The 23,821-nt window shown below is 35.8% G+C and overlaps 2 protein-coding genes across 3 annotated transcripts; both read left to right on the top strand.

Moving 5' to 3' along the window:
* The first annotated feature begins 1,339 nt into the window (after positions 1–1,339).
* Positions 1,340–8,636, top strand: LOC137748433 (tRNA A64-2'-O-ribosylphosphate transferase). Of its 2 annotated transcripts, none has more exons than XR_011070053.1 (7): positions 1,340–1,799; positions 1,897–2,054; positions 2,564–3,263; positions 3,453–3,550; positions 3,637–3,745; positions 6,300–6,596; positions 7,371–7,405. XR_011070053.1 is itself a non-coding variant. In XM_068488582.1 (7 exons), exons 1-7 carry the CDS (start codon positions 1,502–1,504, stop codon positions 8,055–8,057), a joined length of 1,602 nt encoding a protein of 533 aa, XP_068344683.1. In that variant the 5' UTR covers positions 1,342–1,501; the 3' UTR covers positions 8,058–8,636. The 2 variants fall into 2 exon arrangements, 1 of the variants encoding a protein (XP_068344683.1); XM_068488582.1 differs by lacking the exon at positions 6,300–6,596 and adding an exon at positions 7,879–8,636 and having other exon boundaries at positions 1,342–1,799; positions 7,371–7,430.
* A 6,445-nt stretch (positions 8,637–15,081) lies between these two features.
* LOC137746743 (putative ABC transporter B family member 8) lies at positions 15,082–22,009 on the top strand. The gene is made up of 9 exons (XM_068486754.1): positions 15,082–15,357; positions 15,491–15,545; positions 16,318–16,496; positions 16,872–17,329; positions 18,597–19,137; positions 19,395–19,574; positions 19,682–20,971; positions 21,056–21,483; positions 21,664–22,009. The coding sequence occupies exons 1-9, from the start codon at positions 15,082–15,084 to the stop codon at positions 22,007–22,009; spliced, it is 3,753 nt and encodes a 1,250-aa protein (XP_068342855.1).
* The last annotated feature ends 1,812 nt before the right edge of the window (positions 22,010–23,821 follow it).

The raw sequence follows: 23,821 nt of genomic DNA, 5'->3' as shown, positions 1-23,821 counted from the left end.
ATATATGAACGGCCCATGACAGAACCACGAGGCGTTGAACAATTCTTCATCCTCAAACTCAATCCTTGCTTGGTTTTGTGCCATCTGCATTGCCATGCTACGCCTTCTTCTATCACCCATTGATGAGATATTGAGGATTTTTAGGAAACAAAAACTCTTTGAAAGTTGAAAGATTGGTGAAGATAAATGATGATTGAAGGTTGAAAAGTTGTGTGATCAACTAATATTGGACATATGTTTATATAGAGGATGATTGATGAAAGTTGAATGGTTGGTGAAAGTTGATATTTGGTGTTGAATGGTTGATGAAAGTTGAAAGTTTGGTGTTGAACGGTTGGTGAATTGAAAGTTAGCCCAAGGTGGAAAGTTGAAGGCTTGCTTTGTGGAAAATTTAGTGATTTTTCAATATTTATCGGAATTTACATATTTTTAGATTAAAATGTTCATAAAATTAATTTACGATCGTCTACATATTTTTTTTTTAAATTTAATTTAAGAAAAAAAATAGCCTAAGTTCATTGATTCTGGGCTAAAAAATTTGGCTTTTAGCCCAACCATTGAAGTTGGTCTTAAACGTTGGAAAATGTAGGAAAAGGGAAGATTTTATTCACTTAGATGTTTTGTTTTATGTTATTTTATTAACGTCTAGGTTTTTTGTCCTCAAGGAATTAGGTTTTTTCTTATTCAATTACGTTTACTTATTTGATTAGATTTATTTGTTTGATTAGGTTTGTATCTTGTTCTCTATAAATATCTCCACTTAGAGAAGAGCAAAGCATTTGAGTTGTGCAAAATTATTAGAGCGGTTTAACTCTAAATAATTAGATCGTATTTTTCTAGCGATATCTAATATATTCTAGATTAGAAAATACAAAAAAAATAATCTTCGAAATTGAGTATATCGTTCTTTTTCTTAAGGGACAAGTTAGTGGTTTTGGCCACAACTATCTATTTTTTTGAGGGCCGTGAAGATTGACAGAACATTTTAGTTTTTTTTCTGGCCACCAATATGATACATCAACATCGAAAATCGAATTCAAACTGCAAATGTCACACGGGGTCGTCTGTTGCGTTAGATTCTACAGTGCACTCTCGAACTAACGTTATTTGTATGACAAAACTGTAAAACTTTAGAACTCTCAGGTTTTCAATTCAGAATGCGCATCCCCGCGTGTATTTATAATAATTTTGAGATTACATTAGGATTTATCAACCCTATTTAGACGGTAATATTTGAATTTGAATAATACAACGTCTGTGAAACAACCTTTCAAACATTTAAAAATAATCTAGAACTGTCAGACTTATTGTTGGATAAGGACTGCATTCCTGAATAACGGACTTCAGAGTTTAAACATGAGCTGATAACTCTGACTTGGTCTAACAAAGAAAACCTATTCAATCTGAGCCGCCGCAGTTCTAACTCTCACAACTCCCAACCGCCGCTTCTTATTTCGACGAAATTAAGAAACAGAAGCTCTCCCTCCAAGTTCCGATTTCAATGGAAGAGGACGACGGCACGAAGCAGCTGAGCATATACAGGGCGGCCAGGACAATAAAACAACGGCAGAACACCCTCTACAACGCCCTCAAATCAATCTACGACGACTCAATCTTTGTCGGAGAAATCTCCCAGCTCTGGCCGGACCTCCCTCTCCTCGCCAACCTCCGCTGCGGCCTCTGGTATTCTCCAACTGCCAACTTCCACTCCACCTGCTACTTCAAATCCACCGACGGCCACACAAACAACTGGTCCTTCAACACCTCCCGCCTCAACCTCCACGTCGCCCAACTTGCCGGTAAGGTGTACCGTAACAACCTGCATCCAATTGTTATTCTCGTTTTTTTGTTTGATTATTGGTTTGATCTTTTCTGGGATTTTGTTGAATTTGGTAGGACAGAAGGGAGGGTGCTTTATTGTGGATGCGACTCGGAAGGGGAAGCGCTTTCCGGATAGCATGTCGAAGACGATTCCGATTTGGACATGTGTTTTGAATCGGGCGATTTATAGGCATTGGAAAAAAGATCGTCAGAGTGATTTGTTCAATGATGAGGCGAGTTCAAATTGAAAACAAAGAGAAATTTTTTAATAATTTGGTGTAGTTTTGAATTATGCATTAGTCTAGAAAGGTAGAGAATTTGATGTGTTTTTGTGAGTAAAATTTAGCTTGTCCTAGTTGGATTATAGTGTGATAAACATGTTTGGGACGGCTTTTGAAGGAAGCACTTTTGTTTAGAAGCGTTTTACATGTCCTAGTTGGATTGTTAGAATTTTTATTGAAAATCCAAGTAGTTTCTGGAAAAGCACTTGGAAGTGCTTCCTAAGGGAGCAACCAAAAAGCACTAAAATGTGTCTTTATGATGCGTTCTGTCAAATGTTGTCAGAAGCGATTTTGGATGTCTAAAACAAGCTTTTAGCCAATTTGGAGCAAGACCAAACATGCCCTTAATTGGGTGCTCCGTTTCTTTGAGCAATTCTAATATCTGTTACCATTCTTGCCAAAATTATGTAGTTGTCAATATGTTGACTTTCTATCCTTAAAATTTTCTTGCTTTTGATCAGGAGCTAAGTACTTCTGGTGAACATTCTGAAGAGAATGGACAGACCAATTTTGATTGGGATTGTTCCTTGCATCTACCTCTTTGGGTTTCAGAAACAGAGAAGGCATCTATTGAGGATCGATTAGACGAATGGACTCAACAGTTGGAAGCCAGCGGTGCTGACATTGCCCCTCTTGCTTCTTTATTGAAAAAGCCGCTGCGCCCTCTGTGGATATCACAAAAGACTGTGATTTGGTTGAATGAAGTTCCGGACCATGAATCCTGGGATTTCACACCCATCATTCTTGTTTCTGCCTCTGCCTCTAATGGTGTTGTACCACACAGGACTAGTTCGGAATTTAGCTGGAATTACATAGCAGGAGCCGGTGATGATGAAGAAAGCTGGGCAAGGGGTTTAACACCTACCCTCTTCTGGAACCATGCCTATGATATTATCGATGTGGGGCCTGTTTTGTGTAACCAGATGGTAGCTGATATAGTTGAGAAGGATCGTGTTTATCGTGCTCGAAGGGGACAAATTGCTCCTCAGGTTTCTGTCAAGGCCCCAAATTTGGTAGAAAACTCAGTTCATTGTTTGCATGGCGACTCGTTGTTGCCTTTGGATATTTCAAACACAAATATGGATTTAAATCCTTGTGATGAAGATTGTCCTATGTTGTGGCTGGGTTCAACTGGCCTTGCTGTAGGCATATCTCCAACCGGTATGTTCAAAATTACTCATGGTTTGTTAGCATTCAAAATCCAACCAGACCCTTAATTTTCGGCTCCGTCTGTCATTGCATGTGAATGTTATGTGTTCATGTTTCATCTGCCTCCCAAAACACTCCTTTGTTTCTCATTGCTTTGTTAATTCTTTTGGCTTACTCTGAAGTTTACCTTATTTGTTGCAGCTGCAGTATCTAAAGTTGATTGCATATTAAATTGTGATCAAGAGTCAATCCCTGTTTCTCATCGGAATGCTAAAGCATATATGCATCTTCCTATGGTGGTGAGTTCAAAAGAATAATAGGATAGCATTCTGATATTCATTTTCATTATGTACTTGTTCCACTAACTTTTCACTTTTCATGGCAGACATCAAAGTTTGATCGGTTTTCCTTGTTGAATAATCTCCCTTCTGCTGTGAACTTTGCAAAGTTGAATCTAAGTGAAGGGAAGACCCTCCTAATTTGTTGCCACAACGGTAAAGACTTCACAGCTCTTTGCTTAGTCCTATTCCATTAAATAAAACCATTCCACCGTGCATAACATTGCATTTTATTCGAGCGTTTTTTCATATTTGGAATCTAAAGAACTTTAGTGGGGTGTAGTCAAATTTTGTTTTCTAAGTTATCATGCTTAGTACATTATGCTAGGTTCAGAGTCGATATGTCTGCTTTAACCACGTTGATCTGTTACTTGCCCCTTCTGAACTTAGTTGATAACTGTTGGAAAAATTAGGGTCTAATTGCTATATTAAATCACATGAAAAATCAAGAAATAATTTATGCAATTAGACCCTAATTTTTCCAACAATCTTAAGACAAGTTTAAGTTAATGGTTTGATTGCTATGTTTGAGAACAATATTCTATCGTGTATGTTTCTGCGTGGATTTTCTTTTTCATGGTAGAATGTTTTGGTTTCTAGTTTTGCATAAAGCAGTTCATATGTTAACTGTTTCCAAATGTATTGCAAGTTTATTTGATTCAAAAGATGCCAACTTTTAACCTTCATCATTATTTTGTTCGTTTGTCTTATGCCTTGTGTAGATGGGATGGTTACAGTTAATTGAACCAAATAACCGTTACATGTTTATTGGTTTACTTTTATACGTGTTTTAAGTTTGGACTGATAATTTATTTTAGTGCAATGCCTATTGAAAAACACTCTAATTGGAACATATTTCTTGCATATATGTTGAGATATGCATATGACGCGTGTGTGGTATATTTTGTGTGAAGTTATTCTTACAATTTCGTATAACCATTTTCTTCGACTATTATTCACGAAATTGGTTTGGTCAGTTTTCATATATGATTTATATGTGTATGTTTTAAACTGTTAGGACATGTTTTAAACCCTGGATATGCATAATAGGGTTGCAAGCATGTGAATGGTATTTGATTCCGTTAACGTATTTGATCTGATACTTATTTCTTTGAAATTGAGTTGCATGTGTGTTTGTTGAATTGACTATTTCAATTATATTGGCTTCTCTAACTGAAGGGGCATCTAGTATGAAGAGAAATGTCGGTCGATTTGAACAGACATGTATTATATATATCTGGGTTGCTGAACCGATACGATTCAGATAGGGTTGTATCTGTTCAAATTGAATAAGACGTCTCTTCCAAAGGAAAGCACTTCAGGTTCTGTAATATATACGGTTGATTCAATGACTTACATGGCTAACAATAAGTGATATGCATGATGTTTGTAAGCTCTTGCGAAATTAAGAAATGTTGGTATATATCTCAGGAGCGATGCATCGTTTGCATTCTAAATGCAGACTCCTTCTTGTGAATGCATAGTGTCGCATTATTCTGGTTTTGACTCTTTTGATGTGTCAGACATACTGCAGTTATATTAAATACTGTGTTTTGACGCAAGGCATGTTGCATAAAACTTCGTGTTTAACAGGCATAACTAAAACTTGCAGTATATCATGAGTATGGTCATATTCTTGATAGAATTTGACAAAAAAGGCATGATCGCTTCGATCGTGGAGTCATTAATTTGGTCCGTCTCAAACTGTAAGCTTCGGTTGCAGTGATGGTGCCATTTGAATGGCATCAGTTGGCTTTGTTGTACTTGAAAAGTCACTATATAAAAGTTACATATAATTTTCTAAACAGTGAAAACGGAGGTTTTCAATATCATCTTTATGCCAAAGACGTAAACGGTGGTGCATCACACTCATACATGTTCGTGAAACGTTCCGTAGTGGACACATATTTAATTGTAGTCTTAACCATTATTATAATAATGTTGTGGTTAACAAAAGGTCTGGATACCTAGTTGAATGTAAAAGGAGTGCTTCTTATACAAAGGACTTGTGAGGCTTGAAAGCCTAGAAGTAAAGAATAGACAAAAGAGAAAATATCTTCACTGTTTCCTACTTCTTAAGTATGATGAGTGAGTAATTGATAGCATTAAAAAGCAACCACAATGTATGGGAATTGTGGGGGTGGCTTAGCTATTTTTAAAAAATGATATACTTAAGTATAATGGAAAAGTAATTTGCTTCAAGAAAAATGATATTCTTTAATTTAAGGTATTGAAAGGTTAGAGGCCTTCCGAAAAAAAAAAAACCTTAAATGTGGGGGAGTTTACTCAAATATTAGCAAATTACTTACCAAGTCCGAACGCATGTTTGGAGTACTAAACGTTAGAAAACAACTACTCTCGAATGAAATATAATTTCATAAATGGAAATGCGCACCATAAGAGATAGTCATCAACATAGTGGATCCAATTAATTAAAGGTTTGACTAGAGAGTAAGTCATATCATCGAGGGGAATGGGTTAAAAGCCTACGTCTTACGAATCGCCATAATGACAACCCAACCTAGGTGACTGGAGATCCCAAGATCTAGGTTCAAAGGGACAACCGAATTGTGGATGATTCAATGGGAGCACTACGGAGATAATCTCCTACCCATGTCCTATGATGAAACAGTGCTATCTGCAGTGTATTTAGGATAAGCTTTGCTTTTAATGATTCCTATACTTGGAAATAACAAGTGGGGTATTGCAGGATACTCTTAATGGGAAGTCACCTATCTTGAGTGAGGAATGGGGCCGGTCCTGTGAAATTTTTTTGAAAGGCTTAGTTCTCTAAAAGCACTCATGAGAAACCAAGAATTGTTCAGGGCCAAAATGAACACAACCGAGCAACCACGAGGTGTCTGGAAGGGTATTGTGTGATTATTATTGTCTTGGTTTACACAAACGGCTGAGCAGTTCAAGACATCGTGTTCACTGATTAGCCAAGTAAATCCAATAATAATTCACTACGGAAGGTTCAAAGCCAAAAGCCACCTATCCCGATGCGGTACTTTTCCTACTGAATTCTCTCTAGTGTTTGCATTGTCATTTGTATGGTATTGAGTCAATTTCCATTCATGTGGGGGATTGTTGGAAAATTTAAAAACAATATTTATTATATTAAATTTATTAATTGAATGGAAATTAGAAGTGGAGCCTTTTGGTAGAAAGATGAGTCTATTTAAATGAAGTGTTGCAACTTTTGACTCTTCATGAATAGTTACATGCTTTCCAAAGAGGTATCTCACATTCTATAAATAGGGAAGCCTCCTATAAACACAAAATAACTTTTCATCATACATACATATAGTGCATTAAATATTAGAGAGTCTCATTTAGTCCATATGAGAGTTTTCAACACAATCGTGGTTCATGGAGCCTTGTGATTTGGAGTGCTACTATTACAAGGACATGGTCGTTGTATCTTGGGAGACATGCGCAGATCAACCATGAGCACCGTAATGGGGCGTAAACTTGTCGTAAGGATTAAGTGTCTAACACTTGCCTCGACCGTATTTTCAAGTTTTTCTAATCCATTATGTTATGTTCGTTTAACATTAGTTACTCATGTGCATGCATTACTTTGATATATAATTGCATAAATTATTTCTTGATTTTTCATGTGATTTAATATAGCAATTAGACCCTAATTTTTCCAAAATATATATTATAATTATACTATGTGAAACTTATACGACATAATGTTTAATTATTATTTTTTTTGTTCTTGGATTACCGTTAATGCGTCTGCTAATATTTTCCAATCTTCTATTTATTCCAGGGGAAGATATCAGCGTATGTGTATGTCTGGCAATCTTGACTTCATTATTTGATGATAGAGGTGTGCCTTCTTATGCTCCTAGAAACTTCGTCAACTTTGAATTTGATGGGTTTTATTGTTTTCTCGTTGTGTTCTATGTGCATGTATGTGTATATATGTATTGTCATGAGTCTAAGCCATTGAGCGTATCTTCTTATTTCATTGAGATAATTATTGTTCTCTATCAAAAGAAATGATGTTCTTGTTGTTCTTATTTCTTGGAGGGGTGTTTAGATTAGATGTAGCGCATAATCCCCGCCCCCTCATCCCTTTTCAGTTAAACATATTTGTCTAAGCTAGCTTGTAGTAACTGACTCATTCTCTCTGTGATTTAAATTTTGTTTATTGTCCTGGATGTTCATTATTGATTCATGTTTTACTGTTGCACTACCAGCATTTAATCTTATTCAAGGAAAGTTGTAATGATATTTTGTTCGAGTATTTTCTGACATTCCGACAATGTCATTAGGAACCTTTGATGGTGGAAGCTTCTTCAGTGAGACATGCATTACAAAATTAGAAATGCGGAGAAGACTCGTAACTATCTGTAAATTTGTAGTAAATGCAAGGCCTTCAAGAGGAAACCTGAAGCAAGTTTTTGGTTTTCTTAATGGCGGAAGAGCTGTCGCGGAGAACAGGCCTGCTTAGACCTTCACTCACAGAATTAGTTTGACTAAATTAGCTAAGCATTTGTACCGAAAATAAGCAAGTTGCATCGTTTCTGGGCCACAGCTTCAAAGCTTACTTTAACAAGTCCATTTGGTGTGATCTGTCGCAATTTTGAGAGGGAGGCAACTCATCTGGCATGGAGCTGTATAACCGAGTAACCATTGTAACAAAGGGAAAGGGAACTTGGAGAACAAAGCAGATACGAGGCTCCCAGTGGGAAGAGGAGAGTTACGTTCATTCACTTTCATTCGTTTCGCAATCTCTTGCATTCTTTAGTAGCTGCTAAATCCATGTCCGAACATGTTTGTTGCAAGTCCATGGACATTTTTGTTGTACGTCTTCATTAACAACTCTGGGATTTCATCAAATCGTTTGAGGTTGGGCTGTTTATGATAAATATGAAGTGTAAACCCTAGTTCCTTTGATATACAAGATAAAGCATATCTTAACATTTATTTCACCCAATGTCATATGTTTGATTTCCCCCTTCTCATAGTATCGCTTGTATATTAAACCATGGAAATGTCGGAAAATTATGGTATGTTTACTTTTGTGTAATAGGTGTTAGAATTATTTCGATTATTTGCATGTGTTTACTAATTTCTAACTTTTTGTGCGATAATACCCTGTGGAACTAAAAAAGGTGTAGGTTTTACATTAAATTTGTAATCTAATACATAAAAAATTAGGAATAAAATCAGTTACGATGGCTATTGGTTCCATACCCATATTCTTTCTTCTTCTTTCTTGATTCATGACTAACTTATCCTAAACCTGAAGACCAGAAATATAATATAATGATCAAGAATTTGGAGTTGGTACCATGGACCCAATAAAAAGGCTTTAATTGAGTGAACTTGGCACCATTTGAATCGTTTCTTCTGCTTTGCCTTAATTAGGAGACAGAGGATGACGGTGGACGCCAGGTGGACATGTGAGAACTAAATACATTTTAGTCATAATATTATATTAGTTTGAATTTAAAGGTTTAAAATATTTATTATTCAATATTACGATCTGATGATATTCCTCTTCACTTGGAAGTGAGAGATCTTAGGTTCGAATCTCGTAGATGACGAATTCGATACCAAATTAGGCTATCTATTGTATGGCTTTGCTGAACTCCCTCTTTTCTTAGTATAAAAATATCCGTACTCAAAAAAACAAAAGACTTAAAATATTTGACAACTTAATAAAACAAAACCAACTTAAAAATCATGAAATTAGAAAACTTATTTTCTTATTTTGTTTTATTAAATTGTCACGTACTTTAAACTTTTAAATTTAAATTAATATAATCTTGTAGTTAATATTTATTTAGCGCTCATACGTCCTAAAAAATTCATAATGAAGAATTTAGGAGAGCATGACTCTGGTTTGAAGTGCATATACATAGAAAAATCCAGCATTTTTGGCCCCATTCAAAGCTCAACCTAACCCGCACCACAAATGGCGGTGCTCCCGTAGTCCCACCTTGGCCCTTAATCACACCTTTAAACACTTTACTTAAGCTATATAATTATTCCTTATTATTTGATCGTGAAATTAATATTTCACGTTTATATTTATTTTATGGAACTATATTATTTCACGTTTACATTTACTTTATGGAACTATATACATATATATATATATATATATATATATATCAGACTCTTTATGCAAAGGAATTCTCATTTTTAAAAAAAAAATGGGGATTACATATGAAACTTACTTCACATCGAACTTCAACGATTCGAACCGTCTATTTTGTAAGTCTCGATTTATAGATCATCTTTGCAAAAATTCAATTCAATCCGAAACCACTTGCTTATTTAATTATCAAGATAAAATTTCATTGTTTCTTATATAACAAAGTATTTGTTATTTTCTTTGAACCCAATTAGATGTCTTAAACATTTCTGATTTGGCTAATATTTTGCATGGATGATCTATGAGTTGCAACTTAAAAAATAGACGATTCGAATCGTTAAAATTCGATGTAGTGTAGATCCCACAATTAATCCTTATTTTTTTATAAATAAAAAAAAATAATAAGAATCCCTTCTATTAAAGATTTCCTATATACATATACATAATATATATATATATATATAAAATAGAAAGTCGGTGTCACATCCCGGTCCCGGCCCTCACCACATTCCGGGTTCGACTCTACCGTAGCATGATATTATCCGCTTTGGGCCCTTACCACACCCTCACGGTTTTATGGGAACTCACACGAGAACTTCTCAGTGGGTCACCCATCCTGGGATTACTCTCGCACGAACTCGCTTAACTTCAGAGTTCCTACAGAACCCGAAGCCAGTGAGCTCTCAAAAGGGCTCGTGCTAGGTAGAAATGAGAATATATATATATATATATATATATATATATATATATATATATATGGCTTACACGATCCATTCCCTTGGGCGATGTGGGATGTAACAATCTACCCCCCTTAAGAGCTTGACGTCCTCGTCGGCACACTTCTGGCTAGGGATTGGCTCTGATACCAAATTGTCACATCCCGACCCTGGCCCCCACCACATTCTCTGCTTGACTCCACCGTAGCACGATATTGTCTGCTTTGGGCCCTGACCACACCCTCAAGGTTTTGTTTTTGGAAGCTCACATGAGCATAACTTCCTAGTGGGTCACCCATATTGGGAATGCTCTCGTGCGAACTCGCTTAACTTCGGAGTTCCTACGGAACCCAAAGTCAGTGAGCTCCCAAAAGACCTCGTGCTAGGTAGAGATTGGAATATACATATAAGGCTTACATGATCCATTCCCCTAGGCGATGTGAGATGTTACAGCCAAGGGCTCACGCATGCCGACAAAAATTTGGGGTCACGCCATTTGACAAAAATATTAGGACAAAATTGCCCCTCAATAAAAAAAAGTCCAAAAGCATCCCAATATAATATATCAAATAATGCAGGGGTAATTTGGTAATTTGATTATCATAAAATATAATATAAATATAAGTGGGAAGAGAGAAAATAATACAAAAGGTTTTTCGCATGCAGTTAACAATGTGATTAAATAAGTTGTCAAAAGTCTTTCACACACAGATAATAATGTGATTAAATTAATTATCAAATGATTGGTTTTTTTTTTATTATAAATCAACGATGTTATCTACACTCAGAGAGAAGGAGATGAGTTTAGCCTTACAATAGGTTAGTAATAATGTGATTCAATCAATTGTTTATTAAATATTATTTTGTTTATTCTTAATGTAAATTCTATAGAGACTGATTTTATTATGTGAATTCAGCTGCTTTAATTGGTTTATGAAGAGTTTCTTCTAGCATGATCTCAAATTATTCATTTACTTCAAATATTTGACTTTTCTTTTGTCAATTTACGCATATAAATATATTTAAAACGTGTAAGTAGCGCGTATCATGCCGTGATTCAAAAAATATTTTTTGCACAGGCGTGAACGAATGCATGAAGACTAGTATATATATGCATGTACATATATATAATATCAAAAGCTATCAACCGAACATTTCTTTTTCAACTTTTACTTTGCTGTATAATCATAAATAGTGAATTGGACAGTCCCGACTACAGAAACTTGCGGACTGAGATTAAAGAGCGTAGGACCAACCTCTTTTCTAGATATACACATTTTCATTTTTCTTGTCATCAGTAGATTATTAGTTTATGGTGTTGATGGTTTGATGATTACGACATTCATACGTTTGATCCAATTAGTGGCGGACATGAGCCTTCTATTCACACATCCGTTTTTACCCTTCACACACTTTTGTTAATTTTTGTACTTTTATTTTTTTGAATTCATTCCATTTGAGGATCGAAAATTGATGAGTGTATGAGAAGTAAAAATAGATGTCGATAGCACACCCCAAAATTTATCAAACAAGAGTGATGGGCCATTAAACTTTTTATGAAAACTTTAGCATTTAGATGATTATATCATAAAAATATAACTTGTTTACGAATTTTAATAAATAAAAAAAAAAGATCGAACAAAAATTTAAATTCATAACTCAAAACTAATACAATGAGATTTTCCTTTCAATATAATTGAATCTTCTTCTAAATGAATTTCCCTTTCAAAACAGAAGGCTAATTATTTTGAAAGCTAATTATAAGGTTTATGGACCTTGTTTTATATGGTAAAACAAAAGAGTTTAAGTTTGAAAAAACCGGAAGGCTGTTAACATCAATGATTTTCAAACATAGGCCCCCATGCAACTTCAAACACCACTTACCAATGTACTATAAGGTATTTATTGAAAACATTAGGAAACAATACATATATATTATCAAATTTCAGGATAGGCCTAGGCCATTTCTGGTCTCCATATGGCTCCGCCACTAGATCCAATACCATGTAAATCCATACATATGCATGTTTGACATGCACATATATCTTTTTTTTTTAATCATTAAAATAAATAAAAACTTCTTCTTCTTTTTTTCTTTTGAAAAAAAAAAACTTTTCAATGATTTTCCAGTTTTGTCATGTTTAGGTTAAATTTTGATATGTATAGTTTTCAGATTCGTGGGTCTTCGCTGTAATTTATTTAAGTTTTTCAAAAATTATATTAATCAAGATGATGTGAAATATAGTCCATTTCAAGTTAAAATGTAACTTAGAAGCTTACGAGTTTTCAACTTACATTCTGATTCATAACTCAAATACATATCTACACCATCAAGTTAATGTGTTTAGTAATTGTGAATCAAAATTCGACCTAATGAGAGAGCACTTCACCTTAAGGATGAGATCTTCTTAGGTAACCAGAATAAGTTATCCACATCGATGAATTTGATTTTCTTCAACAACGAACTTGTATACATAATGCTTAACTTTCTATTAAAGCTTTAGGGTTTATGGTTCATAATCTCTCAAAGAAAATATAGTCATTGCCTTGATTACCTTGGCCGCCTCTTTGGTCTAATGCAACGAAGACCAAGTACATGAAATATTTGTTGTTTAAGCAAAGCAACCAGAAAAGCAGAACCAGAACACCTAGGTTTTATACCAAACTTGCCTGCTAGAAAAAAGAAAAAAAAAAAAAAAAATTTGCCTGCTAGAAATGTCACGTTTGCAATTGATTGGATTAAATACATGAAAATTAGAATTAATTGCACAGATCGATGTTTACAGTGACCTTTCACGAACCCACTAAATATATCTCCGAGGTTTGAGAAAAGACGTAAAAATAAATAGTACAGGACTATAAAATACACTATAAAACGACTTTTATAAAAGCAAAAAAAAGTGTCACATCCGTTCCTATATATAAATAAAAACTTCGAAATCGAAAAAACATTCATAGGGTTGCATGAAAAGCAACGAATGATGAAATATTGTTTTGTAGCAAATTTGGCCTGGCTTGGCTATTATACTATAAAAATTAAGAGTAGTGTTATCCCCTAAAAATCGAAAGTAATATTATTTATATACTCATTCTACATTTTACACTCATTTTAAATTTCGTGTAGGTATAACTCTTATTTGAACGAAGTGAAAAAAATGCAATATTTTTTTCGGTCCGTCAGAACGAACGAATTAAAGAAAATTAATAGACACAAATTAATAAGAGTGTGTAAGAGATAAAAGGGGTGTGAATAGCACTACCCAAAAATTAATTACCTAAAAAAAAACTTTTTTATCATGGGATGTCTCCTAGATCAGACGTAAAATTAACCTTTATCCAATCTCAATTGAGGCACGTGATTCTTATGAAAAATACATTACAATAAGTTAATTAACCCTAATCCACTCATGCATATTATGATTTAAATAAAAAACGTGTGGAATGTTGGCTTTTGTAGGGGTTGAATGTTTTTGACTCGTTGTTGAAGACGATCGAGCATTTTTTTATGTGGTTTCATCTTTTTACTATTATTTTTTACATAAATATTCTTATGTCGTTAGGTTATAAAAACATGTTCTTATGAATATACTTTTGATTTTTAATTTCTACCCCTTATATGAAATATATATAAGTATAATGCCCATAAATTATTAATCACGGCCAAAAGAACGAGATTCTTGTTTTTTATAATGATAAAAGACCGATCATCAGTAGATTATATGTACGAGAAGGTGGGCGAAGAAAATGATACCTCCACAATCCCACATTTTCTCACAAATTAGTTTTATTACTTCTATAAGATTATCGGTTGATTTCTTTTCTTTATCATGATGCGTCGTTCTACTTCCAAGTTAAATATAATTTTTTTCAGTTTTTTCTTCAGCATATCTTGAAGATAAATATTCTTCTATTCTTTTTAATCTAATTTTCTGTATCAAACAAGACCTTACACTTTGAAAATAGAGTGTGTTGTCAAACTGGGTTGCTCCCTTTCCGTTCCTAAAATATTAGTGTGATGCTATTTCTGCACTTGCAAGGCTTGCGCACGATGAAGTGGCCACAGCCAATCCAATAAGGACAAGACAACAAATAATTAATAGCGACGGATAAAAAAGCGCACGGTATAAACGACATGCTTTCGAAGTAAACTAAACTAATGAAACTAACCTATAGGCAATGAAATTTAAAAGATGGCCAATGGGGCCGTGGTCACTCAACTTTGTTAAACAGTACTAGTGCACTGGTCCAAAAATGGGTTAATTAACCTCTGCTTTTTTTGGTCTCATTCATTTCATTCATGCTGTTGAGAAAGTACAGCCACCACACAATCAATATATCTTAATATTTATAAGCTAACGCTACATGACATATTTACAAACACATTTAGACCCACATGCATTTTATAATATGTAAGATTCATCCGTATTTAAGAGCGTGTCAGAAATATGTTAGTTTTTTTCTTTTGTGTTAATAAAGCATATGAATTTTTATTTTTATTTTAATAAGGCTGTTTTATAGAATCACTTTAATTTGCTTGCATATAAAAAGACCATGTAGGTGCAAACCATCTCTTTTATGCATCAACCTTCTGCTCTTCTTTTCAGGCCCTCCAAATCCATTTGCAGCATCATTTTCACTAGTTTTAATTTTTGAGAATGAGTAAAATGAACTCTCCTGAGAAGAATGATGAGAATATGGTAGCAGAGAAAGGAGATGAGAGCAGCAAAGGAGGAAATTCAGTATTGAAAATATTCAGATATGCTGATTGGGTTGATCTGTTGCTGATGGTGCTGGGTACAGTGGGAGCAATAGGAGATGGGATGTCTACTAATTGCTTGCTGGTGTTCGTTAGCCGTCTTATGAACAATTTGGGATATGGTCAGACCCAGCAGAACAGTCATGGGACTAATTGGATGGACGAAGTTGAAAAGGTCAGTTGCTAATTTTCAGTCAATCATATTAGCTCTCAGTGCTTTTGGTTAATTTTCCTCTTTCAACAACAAACTCAGTTCCTAACGTCTCACATTTTCCATCTTTTAATTGTATCTGTGTTTTTGTTAACAGTGCAGCTTAGACTTTGTATACTTGGGACTAGCAGTAATGCTGGTGGCTCTTTTGGGTAATTTCAAACTTCCTCTCTTTAATTTTTTTTTTTTTTTTTTCTCATTTGCTTTGCTTTCCAAGAACAAAGGGACTCCAATCGATGCGAAGCCGCGATTGACCAAGTTCGTTATGTTTCTAATAGCATCGATCTGACCAAAAAGTGGTAACTTGGCATCTCAATAAATTATGAGAAAAAAAGGGAGAGGAGGGCGTGGTTTGAGAATGAAAAAAAGGAAGTATCTTTGTGGAACCCTAAAACTAAGACCTGGTTTGGTACTGAGGTGATTCTGAAAAAAGCTGCTATAAAAAAAAGCTGGGAGCTGTTTTTGTGTTTGGTAAACACTCAGCTTCAGCTTTTTTTCACAGTTTTGGATGAAAAAAAGCCAAAAACAAGAAGCTGCAAAACCTAGTTTTGAAAAACCGGTTTTTTTTTCACATCTGTTTTACATAAAAGTTTACCAAACACTCTAATACTGTTTTTTTTTTTTTTTTCAAAAGCACTTTTACAAAAAAATTTACCAAACACTCTGCTGCTTTATTTCACAGCGGCTTATTCTCACAGCACAGCAGAAGTAGTTTTTTTTCAAAGCACAACAATACCAAACCAGCCCTAAAGGCCCTATTTAATGGCTTAAAGTTAAAACCTCTAAAGCATATGGACTCACCGATCGACCATTTATATTTTGTAAATTTGGGACACTGATCCAAAACCCTATGAAATTGAAAGTTTGAGGTATAACTTATAATTAAAATCCATACTAATTGAAGTGATTAATGGTACTTTGTAGAGGGTTATTGTTGGAGCAAAACCAGTGAGAGGCAGGTGCTGAAGATTCGTTACAAGTACTTGGAAGCTGTTCTAAGGCAGGAAGTTGGGTTTTTCGATTCACAAGAAGCCACTACTTCGGAGGTCATCAATACTATATCAAAAGACACTTCTCTCATACAAGAAGTTCTGAGTGAAAAGGTAATTGTACTCATGATCACCATCAAATTGATCAAAATCAAAATTTATGTTATTAGATTGGGCAATTATTATTCACTGACAAGGATCATATTTTACTCTCTAAAGCTAACATTCTTCTAATATAAAGAGTTGTAGAATGACAAACTAGAAGTGTGAATAACATTTCACTTAAATTTTATGGTCTAATTCCTTTTTAATTTAGACAGTAGAATGACAAACAGTAAGTGTGAACAATATTTTTCTCACATTCTATGGTTTAATTTGTTTTTCATTTTTTGTGTTCGATCATCAAGTGCCAATATTTGCTATGCAAAATAAAATTCCCTTAAATTTTATGGTTTCATTTGTTTCTCATTTTCGATGATCGATCATCAGGTGCCAACATTCGTTATGCACTCCTCCGTTTTTGTGTCTGGCCTGGCCCTCTCCACCTACTTGTCATGGAGACTGGCCTTGGTAGCATTCCCCACACTACTTCTTCTAATCATTCCAGGAATGATCTATGGGAAGTACCTCATGTACTTGTCTAAAAAATCGTACAAAGAGTACGGAGAAGCAAACACAATAATAGAGCAAGCACTGAGCTCCATTAAAACTGTTTATTCGTTCACTGCCGAGAGGAGAATCGTGGACAGATATTCAGCTATACTGGAGAGGACAAGCAGGCTGGGGATAAAGCAAGGCGTTGCAAAAGGGTTGGCTGTTGGAAGCACAGGACTTTCTTTTGCGATATGGGGATTTCTTGCTTGGTATGGGAGCCATTTGGTCATGTTTAAAGGTGAAAGTGGTGGGAGGATTTATGCGGCGGGCATCTCTTTCGTGTTGAGTGGACTGTATGTTTCTTGATCCCTCATCTCATGCATTTTATGATATTTTTTGTGTGTCTAAAGTTTGTATTTAATTAGTATCTTTTTGGTTAGCTTAATTAAGATTGCATGTTAATGATTATTTATGGAGATATTTACTAATAATATTGCAACCTGCTTAATGAGAAAACTGAGCTCGACTCTGACAAAAGTGCAAATAATTAATTTCGTTTACTTATTTAATGTGCAATTTATTCATTTTGATCTCTGTAACATTTGCAATTCTTCATTGTATTATGGGGTTCTTTTAATCCATACTCCAATTCTTCACTATACAATTATGCACTGTACTTATGTGTCAGATTGGAAAATTTTGATTGTCACATAATATATCATTCATGTTTTGATAATTCATACGTCAAATGTAATATGTTGATCGAACCTTATCTCAATTATGTTTTTATTTTATTTTTTTATATTTTATGTTTTGAGATCAAGAAGACCATAATTTTTGTGGGGTTTTCATTTTAATTTTAACTTTACCCTTTCTTCCTTATTAATATAAATGAAGTGCTCAGTTAATTATTCCCACTTTTGATCAATGGAAACACGTATAATCAATGGAAACATGTATAAATTGTATCAAACCCGCCAATAATTAATAGTATCTTTTAGGGAATTGTAATGAAAAACTCACAGTATTGTTTATTTTAACGAAAATCCATATTTTTACATTAAAAAGTCAATCATGATACTATTCATTTTACCCTTTATTTTGTCATTTTCGTTAAAACTCAAAGTTTTCAAACCATTTTCATTAGTTTTCCTTATCTTTTAATATATGGAGGGTAAAACGTGTTCCAATTCCACGCATGTTTTTTTGGATGTTCTTGCTGCTGGGTTAGTTAATCTACTAATTGATCTTAGCTCATGTTAGAAAGGTGTGTATTGAACAAAGTACGTATGAGAAAAGCATGTAGATAGCTATCTAGTCTTCTGGATTTATATTAGAATATATATATCTTAACTAAATGAAAATCACAAGCTAGCAAGAAATTATAGTTGTTTTAGTATATTCAATCTTGAGAAATTTATGTACAACTGTATATTCGGAGAGAGAAACTTGAACTTGTTGGGTGCAAGGCAGACGCACTGCTCTGGCCGACAAGTGTAAAATCTTTCACAATTTACTTTGGACGTTTTTCTGACTATAATTAAAATCCTATTTTCATTCTGCTGATGTGAATATATATACATTCGATATATTTTGACACAACCTGATGCATGATAACAGATCCCTGGGAATGGCACTTCCGGATTTGAGGTACTTCACAGAAGCTGCTGTTGCCGCCACCCGAATATTTGACAGGATTGACCGGAAACCCTTGATTGATGGTGAAGACACCAAAGGAGTTGTGCTAGACAACATTAGAGGCGAGCTAGAATTCATTGGTGTCAAGTTCACATATCCGTCTCGTCCCGATTCCATGGTCCTCAAAGATTTCAACCTCAAAGTTGAAGCTGGGAAGACCATTGCTCTTGTAGGTGCAAGTGGAAGTGGAAAATCCACAGCAATCGCGTTGCTGCAACGCTTTTATGACGCGGATGATGGCGTTGTTCGGGTTGATGGTGTTGATATAAGGACGCTTCAGTTGAATTGGATAAGATCCAAGATGGGACTTGTGAGCCAAGAACATGCATTGTTTGGGACATCGATAAAGGAAAATATTATGTTTGGTAAACTTGATGCTAATATGGATGAAGTCACAGCTGCAGCTATGGCTGCCAATGCTCATAATTTCATAAGGCAACTGCCAGAAGGGTACGAGACCAAGGTGAATATATGTACTAACTGAAAAGGGTATTTAATGTTAAGCAAAATTTATTCCAATTATGATCAGATGCATAGATAGGATGTGCACCCCTCTGAAAAACTAGTTCGAATTTCTCTCCTTGTAGTTTAGGTTAGCTAGGATTTTGGGGATCATATAGTATAAATCAGATTAAAGTTGGATATCGCTTTGAATAGAAAATCATCATCGTTATCAGATTTGACGTAATTGTGATTAAAATAGCGGAATTTATGCAACAGATTGGAGAAAGAGGAGCTTTTTTATCTGGTGGACAAAAGCAGCGGATAGCCATTGCTAGAGCAATCATTAAGAACCCTGCGATTCTACTACTTGATGAAGCAACAAGTGCTCTTGACTCTGAATCAGAGGCTTTGGTCCAAAATGCTCTTGATCAAGCCTCCATGGGAAGAACCACAATGGTAACTAATCAAATAAATGTTACGCTGATTGAGAATCGATTTGATATTTACCTCAATTAGTACATTAATTACCTTTCATCATCTCACATTTTTTGGACCATGATCAGGTTGTTGCACACATGCTTTCCACAGTCCGAAATGCAGACCTAATTGCAGCGGTGAGTGGCGGTTGCATCAACGAAATAGGGTCCCACAACGACCTCATCAACCGCCAAAACGGGCACTATGCAAATCTAGCAAAGCTGCAGAGGCAGCTCAGTAGTTTTGACAACGTTGAGCAAGAACGAATTTCGGTGTCTCCAGTCACTAGAAGCAGCGCTGGCCGGCTAAGCAAGGCAAGATCAAGCCCTGCATCAGCGTTTGCAAAATCGCCATTACCTAATGAGACTCCACAACTTGTGTCACATCCTCCGACTTCCTTTTACCGGCTTCTGTCTTTAAATTCCCCGGAATGGAAGCAAGGCCTAATCGGAAGCCTCTCTGCCATAGCGTTCGGTTCAGTTCAACCTGTCTATGCCTTAACCATAGGTGGAATGATATCAGCTTTCTTTGTGCAAAGCCACGAGGAAATGCGTGCTCGAATTCGCACATACTCCTTGACTTTCTGTGCACTTTCCTTAATTTCCATGACTTTGAATCTCTTCCAACACTACAATTTTGCTTACATGGGTGAGCAGCTCACGAAAAGAATCCGATTACGAATGCTTCAAAAGATCTTGACCTTTGAAACGGCTTGGTTTGATGAGGAGCAGAACTCGAGCGGGGCATTGTGTTCGAGATTGAGCAATGAGGCTTCCATGGTTAAGTCCCTCGTGGCAGACAGGGTGTCCTTATTAGTCCAAACCACTTCAGCTGTCACAATAGCCATGATCATGGGGCTAGTTGTTGCATGGAAGCTAGCACTCGTTATGTTCGCGGTCCAACCACTCACGATCCTTTGCTTTTACACTAAGAAAGTCCTGCTCTCTAGCATATCAGCCAACTTCATCAAAGCACAAAACCGCAGCACTCAAATTGCAGTCGAATCAGTGTATAACCACAGAATTGTGACATCATACGGAAGCGTGGGAAAAGTACTTCAATTGTTCGATGAGGCTCAGGAGGAACCACGGAAAGAAGCACGGAAGAAGGCATGGCTAGCTGGGCTTGGAATGGGATCAGCTCAATGCCTAACATTTATGTCATGGGCATTGGACTTCTGGTATGGTGGTACATTGGTAGAAAAAGGGCAAATATCAGCTGGGGATGTGTTCAAAACATTTTTCATATTGGTTAGCACTGGTAAAGTTATAGCTGAAGCTGGAAGCATGACTTCGGATTTGGCCAAGGGTTCGACTGCAGTTGCATCCGTGTTTAAGATTCTTGACCGACATTCACTAATTTCAGGCTTTCATGATGTAAGTAGCAACCGAAACCCTAAACCCTAAACTGAAGTTGGTTTTTAGCTTATGGCTAATTGTATTAATTTTGATCTTTTTTAGGTTGGGGATGGAGATAGTAATAATGGAAACTGGATCCAGTTAGAGAAAGTGACTGGAAGGATTGAATTGAAGAAGGTTGATTTTGCATACCCTAGCAGGCCAGAGACATTAGTGCTGCGCCAATTTAGCTTGGAGGTGAAGGCAGGCTCAAGCTTTGGACTTGTCGGGACAAGTGGGTGTGGAAAATCAACTGTGATTGGCTTGATACAAAGATTTTATGATGTAGGGAGGGGATCAGTGAAGGTGGATGGGGTTGACATAAGGGAACTAGATATTCAATGGTTCCGGAGGCACACGGCCCTTGTTAGCCAAGAGCCGGTGATATACTCCGGTACCATCCGGGACAACATCATGTTCGGGAAGCTTGACGCGCCAGAAAATGAAGTCGCAGAGGCTGCGAGAGCCGCCAATGCCCACGAATTTATCTCGTAAGTATACACATTGTCAGCATTGCTCCTTGAACGAAAATCGTTTAGCCATATGATTGTCATCACACAAAACATTGTGTTTGCTTATCTAGTTGATTTAGATCATTGAAAATCATTTAGCCATTTGATTGTCATCCTGATCATTCCAAAACACTGTGTTCGTCTGTTTATTGGATTCAGGTCACTGAAGGACGGGTACGTCACTGAGTGCGGCGAAAGAGGGGTGCAGCTATCAGGAGGGCAAAAGCAAAGAATAGCAATTGCAAGAGCAATACTTAGGAATCCAACAATATTGTTGCTAGATGAGGCAACAAGTGCACTTGATCTGCAATCAGAGCAGCTTGTGCAGGAAGCATTGGATCTCATTATGGTTGGAAGGACAACAATTGTGATAGCACACAGACTCAACACCATCAAAAACCTAGATATGATTTCAGTTGTTGGAGAGGGGAAGGTGGTGGAAAAAGGCACTTACGCTCAGCTCCTGCAAAAGCGTGGTGCCTTTTTTAACCTTGCCACGTGTTAGAGTTAGGTAAATGTAACTAATAATGGTGTGTAACTAATAATGGTGTAAAATGTTGGCTTCAACTCAGCTCAAGTGGTTATGGGAGAACCTTGTTTAGGTTAGGGTTTGTGGCTTTGGGCATGAGGATTCACAGTTCTTTCAGCGAGGAGTTGTTGACTCTTAGATGGGAACTTATTGCAAAAGCCAAAATGTTATTACTTTGGTGCGAAATAAATAATAAATACTATACTACTATATGCTGCTTCTTCTTGTTTATTATCATTATTATTATTATTATTATTTTATTTTTTATTAGCTACCCAATCATGGTGGATGGGAAACCCTACTAACTCGAGAGTTTAAAAGCGTACTTTGTGTTATTTCATCCAAAGGTGAACAGACCAAGACCACCATAACCTCAACTGGTTAGACTTCATGCAGGCAACCAATCTTCCTTTTTCGTGTAAAAAAAATGAGTAAGTAGGAGAGGCACCATACAAATCCGCCAGGAAGCATCGTGGCTAAGCCACCTATCGTCAGTATTGAACCCACTGAATGAGCATACTTCAAAGGTGCAACAGAGAAGCAATCACTCTCGTAATTGTGCAAGTGTACATTTTAAAAATGAATAGTCAATATATCATCGATATTAATATTGATGATACAATTGATAGAATGATAGATATGTCGTCGATAAACTTAACTGCATTTTAATGGAGTCTATGAAAATAACTAGGATGCAAGGTTTAGAATGTAGATATGTCGTCAATATTAATATTGATGATATCGAAATAATAATACTTCAAGAAACTTGAAGTTCGTGATTTTCATTCTCTGCCACAACAGCATACAAGGTTTAGGATACCCTCAATTAAGATAACCTTAATTCAGAAACAAAACAACAACAACGACAAGAGCAACCTTGCTTATTCATTCCAACATTAAATTAAATCACTCTACTTATATAGGTAGACTTCATGTCTTGTTGCATTGCTTCATCATTTTCCTTTAATTTGGGGGCTGAGCAGCATCTGCGCGCAGGTCCAGCTTGTCGCACAAGATGAAAGTAGGTTTCCATTTTTCCTTTGAGAGTCTCATGCGCCCTCCTAACCAGCTGGAACTGACTCTTGGTCTTGCAAACATGCATTCATGGACAAGTTTATAATCACTAATTGGCAAAAACAGCTTCTCCCAAAAGTGATTCCGGCTCTCCCAAAACCGACCCCTAGTCTAATACACTTTACTTGTCTTTTGAATATTCATAAACAAAAGTTTAACAATACATAAAAAAACATGCACAAGACATGAATCTCAACATGACTGCAAAAATGATAATTTGAAGAGGCAAACTAAAATTGGCCGTAGCAGCGAAAATGATTGACTTTTGAGTTTAAAGGAAGAAACAAATATATATATATATATATAAAAGTTATGAATTAAAAGTAAAGGGGTAGTATCTCATCACCTTTCAACGTGTTCGGACTTGAAAGCCTCCCTCATCTCGTTGCTCTCAATCCACAGTTTGTTAGCTCCAACGCTGTATGACAAAACAGTGCAGTTAATTGCACAAATTATACAAAAACATGTTCGAGTTTTATCAAAATATATAAGCTCAAATGCTAGCCTGAAAATTAATTATTATATTTATGGTAATATAAAGAAAAATGCTCTGTTGTTAAATGTCATATTTACCTGGCGCTGCTACCTTTGAGCTGATGGAGAAACTTATCAAGTCTGTTGGTGTCGTACAGGGGTCTCTCCCTACTTAAAACACAGGTAACAGATGTCATCATCATCTTTCAATGTCAAACTGTAAGTAGAAATACCAACTAC

The sequence above is a fragment of the Pyrus communis genome, chromosome 10 (genome assembly GCF_963583255.1).
Source record: "Pyrus communis chromosome 10, drPyrComm1.1, whole genome shotgun sequence".
NCBI lineage: Eukaryota > Viridiplantae > Streptophyta > Magnoliopsida > Rosales > Rosaceae > Pyrus > Pyrus communis.
This window is presented reverse-complemented; position numbering and strand designations above follow the sequence as displayed.

Coding starts and splice junctions, on each gene's coding strand:
- LOC137748433 (XM_068488582.1), top strand. CDS start 1,502: ATGGAAGAGGACGACGGCACGAAGCAGCTGAGCATATACAGGGCGGCC. Junction 3,264..3,452: donor TGTAGGCATATCTCCAACCG/GTATGTTCAAAA, acceptor TATTTGTTGCAG/CTGCAGTATCTAAAGTTGAT. Junction 7,431..7,878: donor TTCATTATTTGATGATAGAG/GTGTGCCTTCTT, acceptor CAATGTCATTAG/GAACCTTTGATGGTGGAAGC.
- LOC137746743 (XM_068486754.1), top strand. CDS start 15,082: ATGAGTAAAATGAACTCTCCTGAGAAGAATGATGAGAATATGGTAGCA. Junction 15,546..16,317: donor AATGCTGGTGGCTCTTTTGG/GTAATTTCAAAC, acceptor GGTACTTTGTAG/AGGGTTATTGTTGGAGCAAA. Junction 20,972..21,055: donor TAATTTCAGGCTTTCATGAT/GTAAGTAGCAAC, acceptor GATCTTTTTTAG/GTTGGGGATGGAGATAGTAA.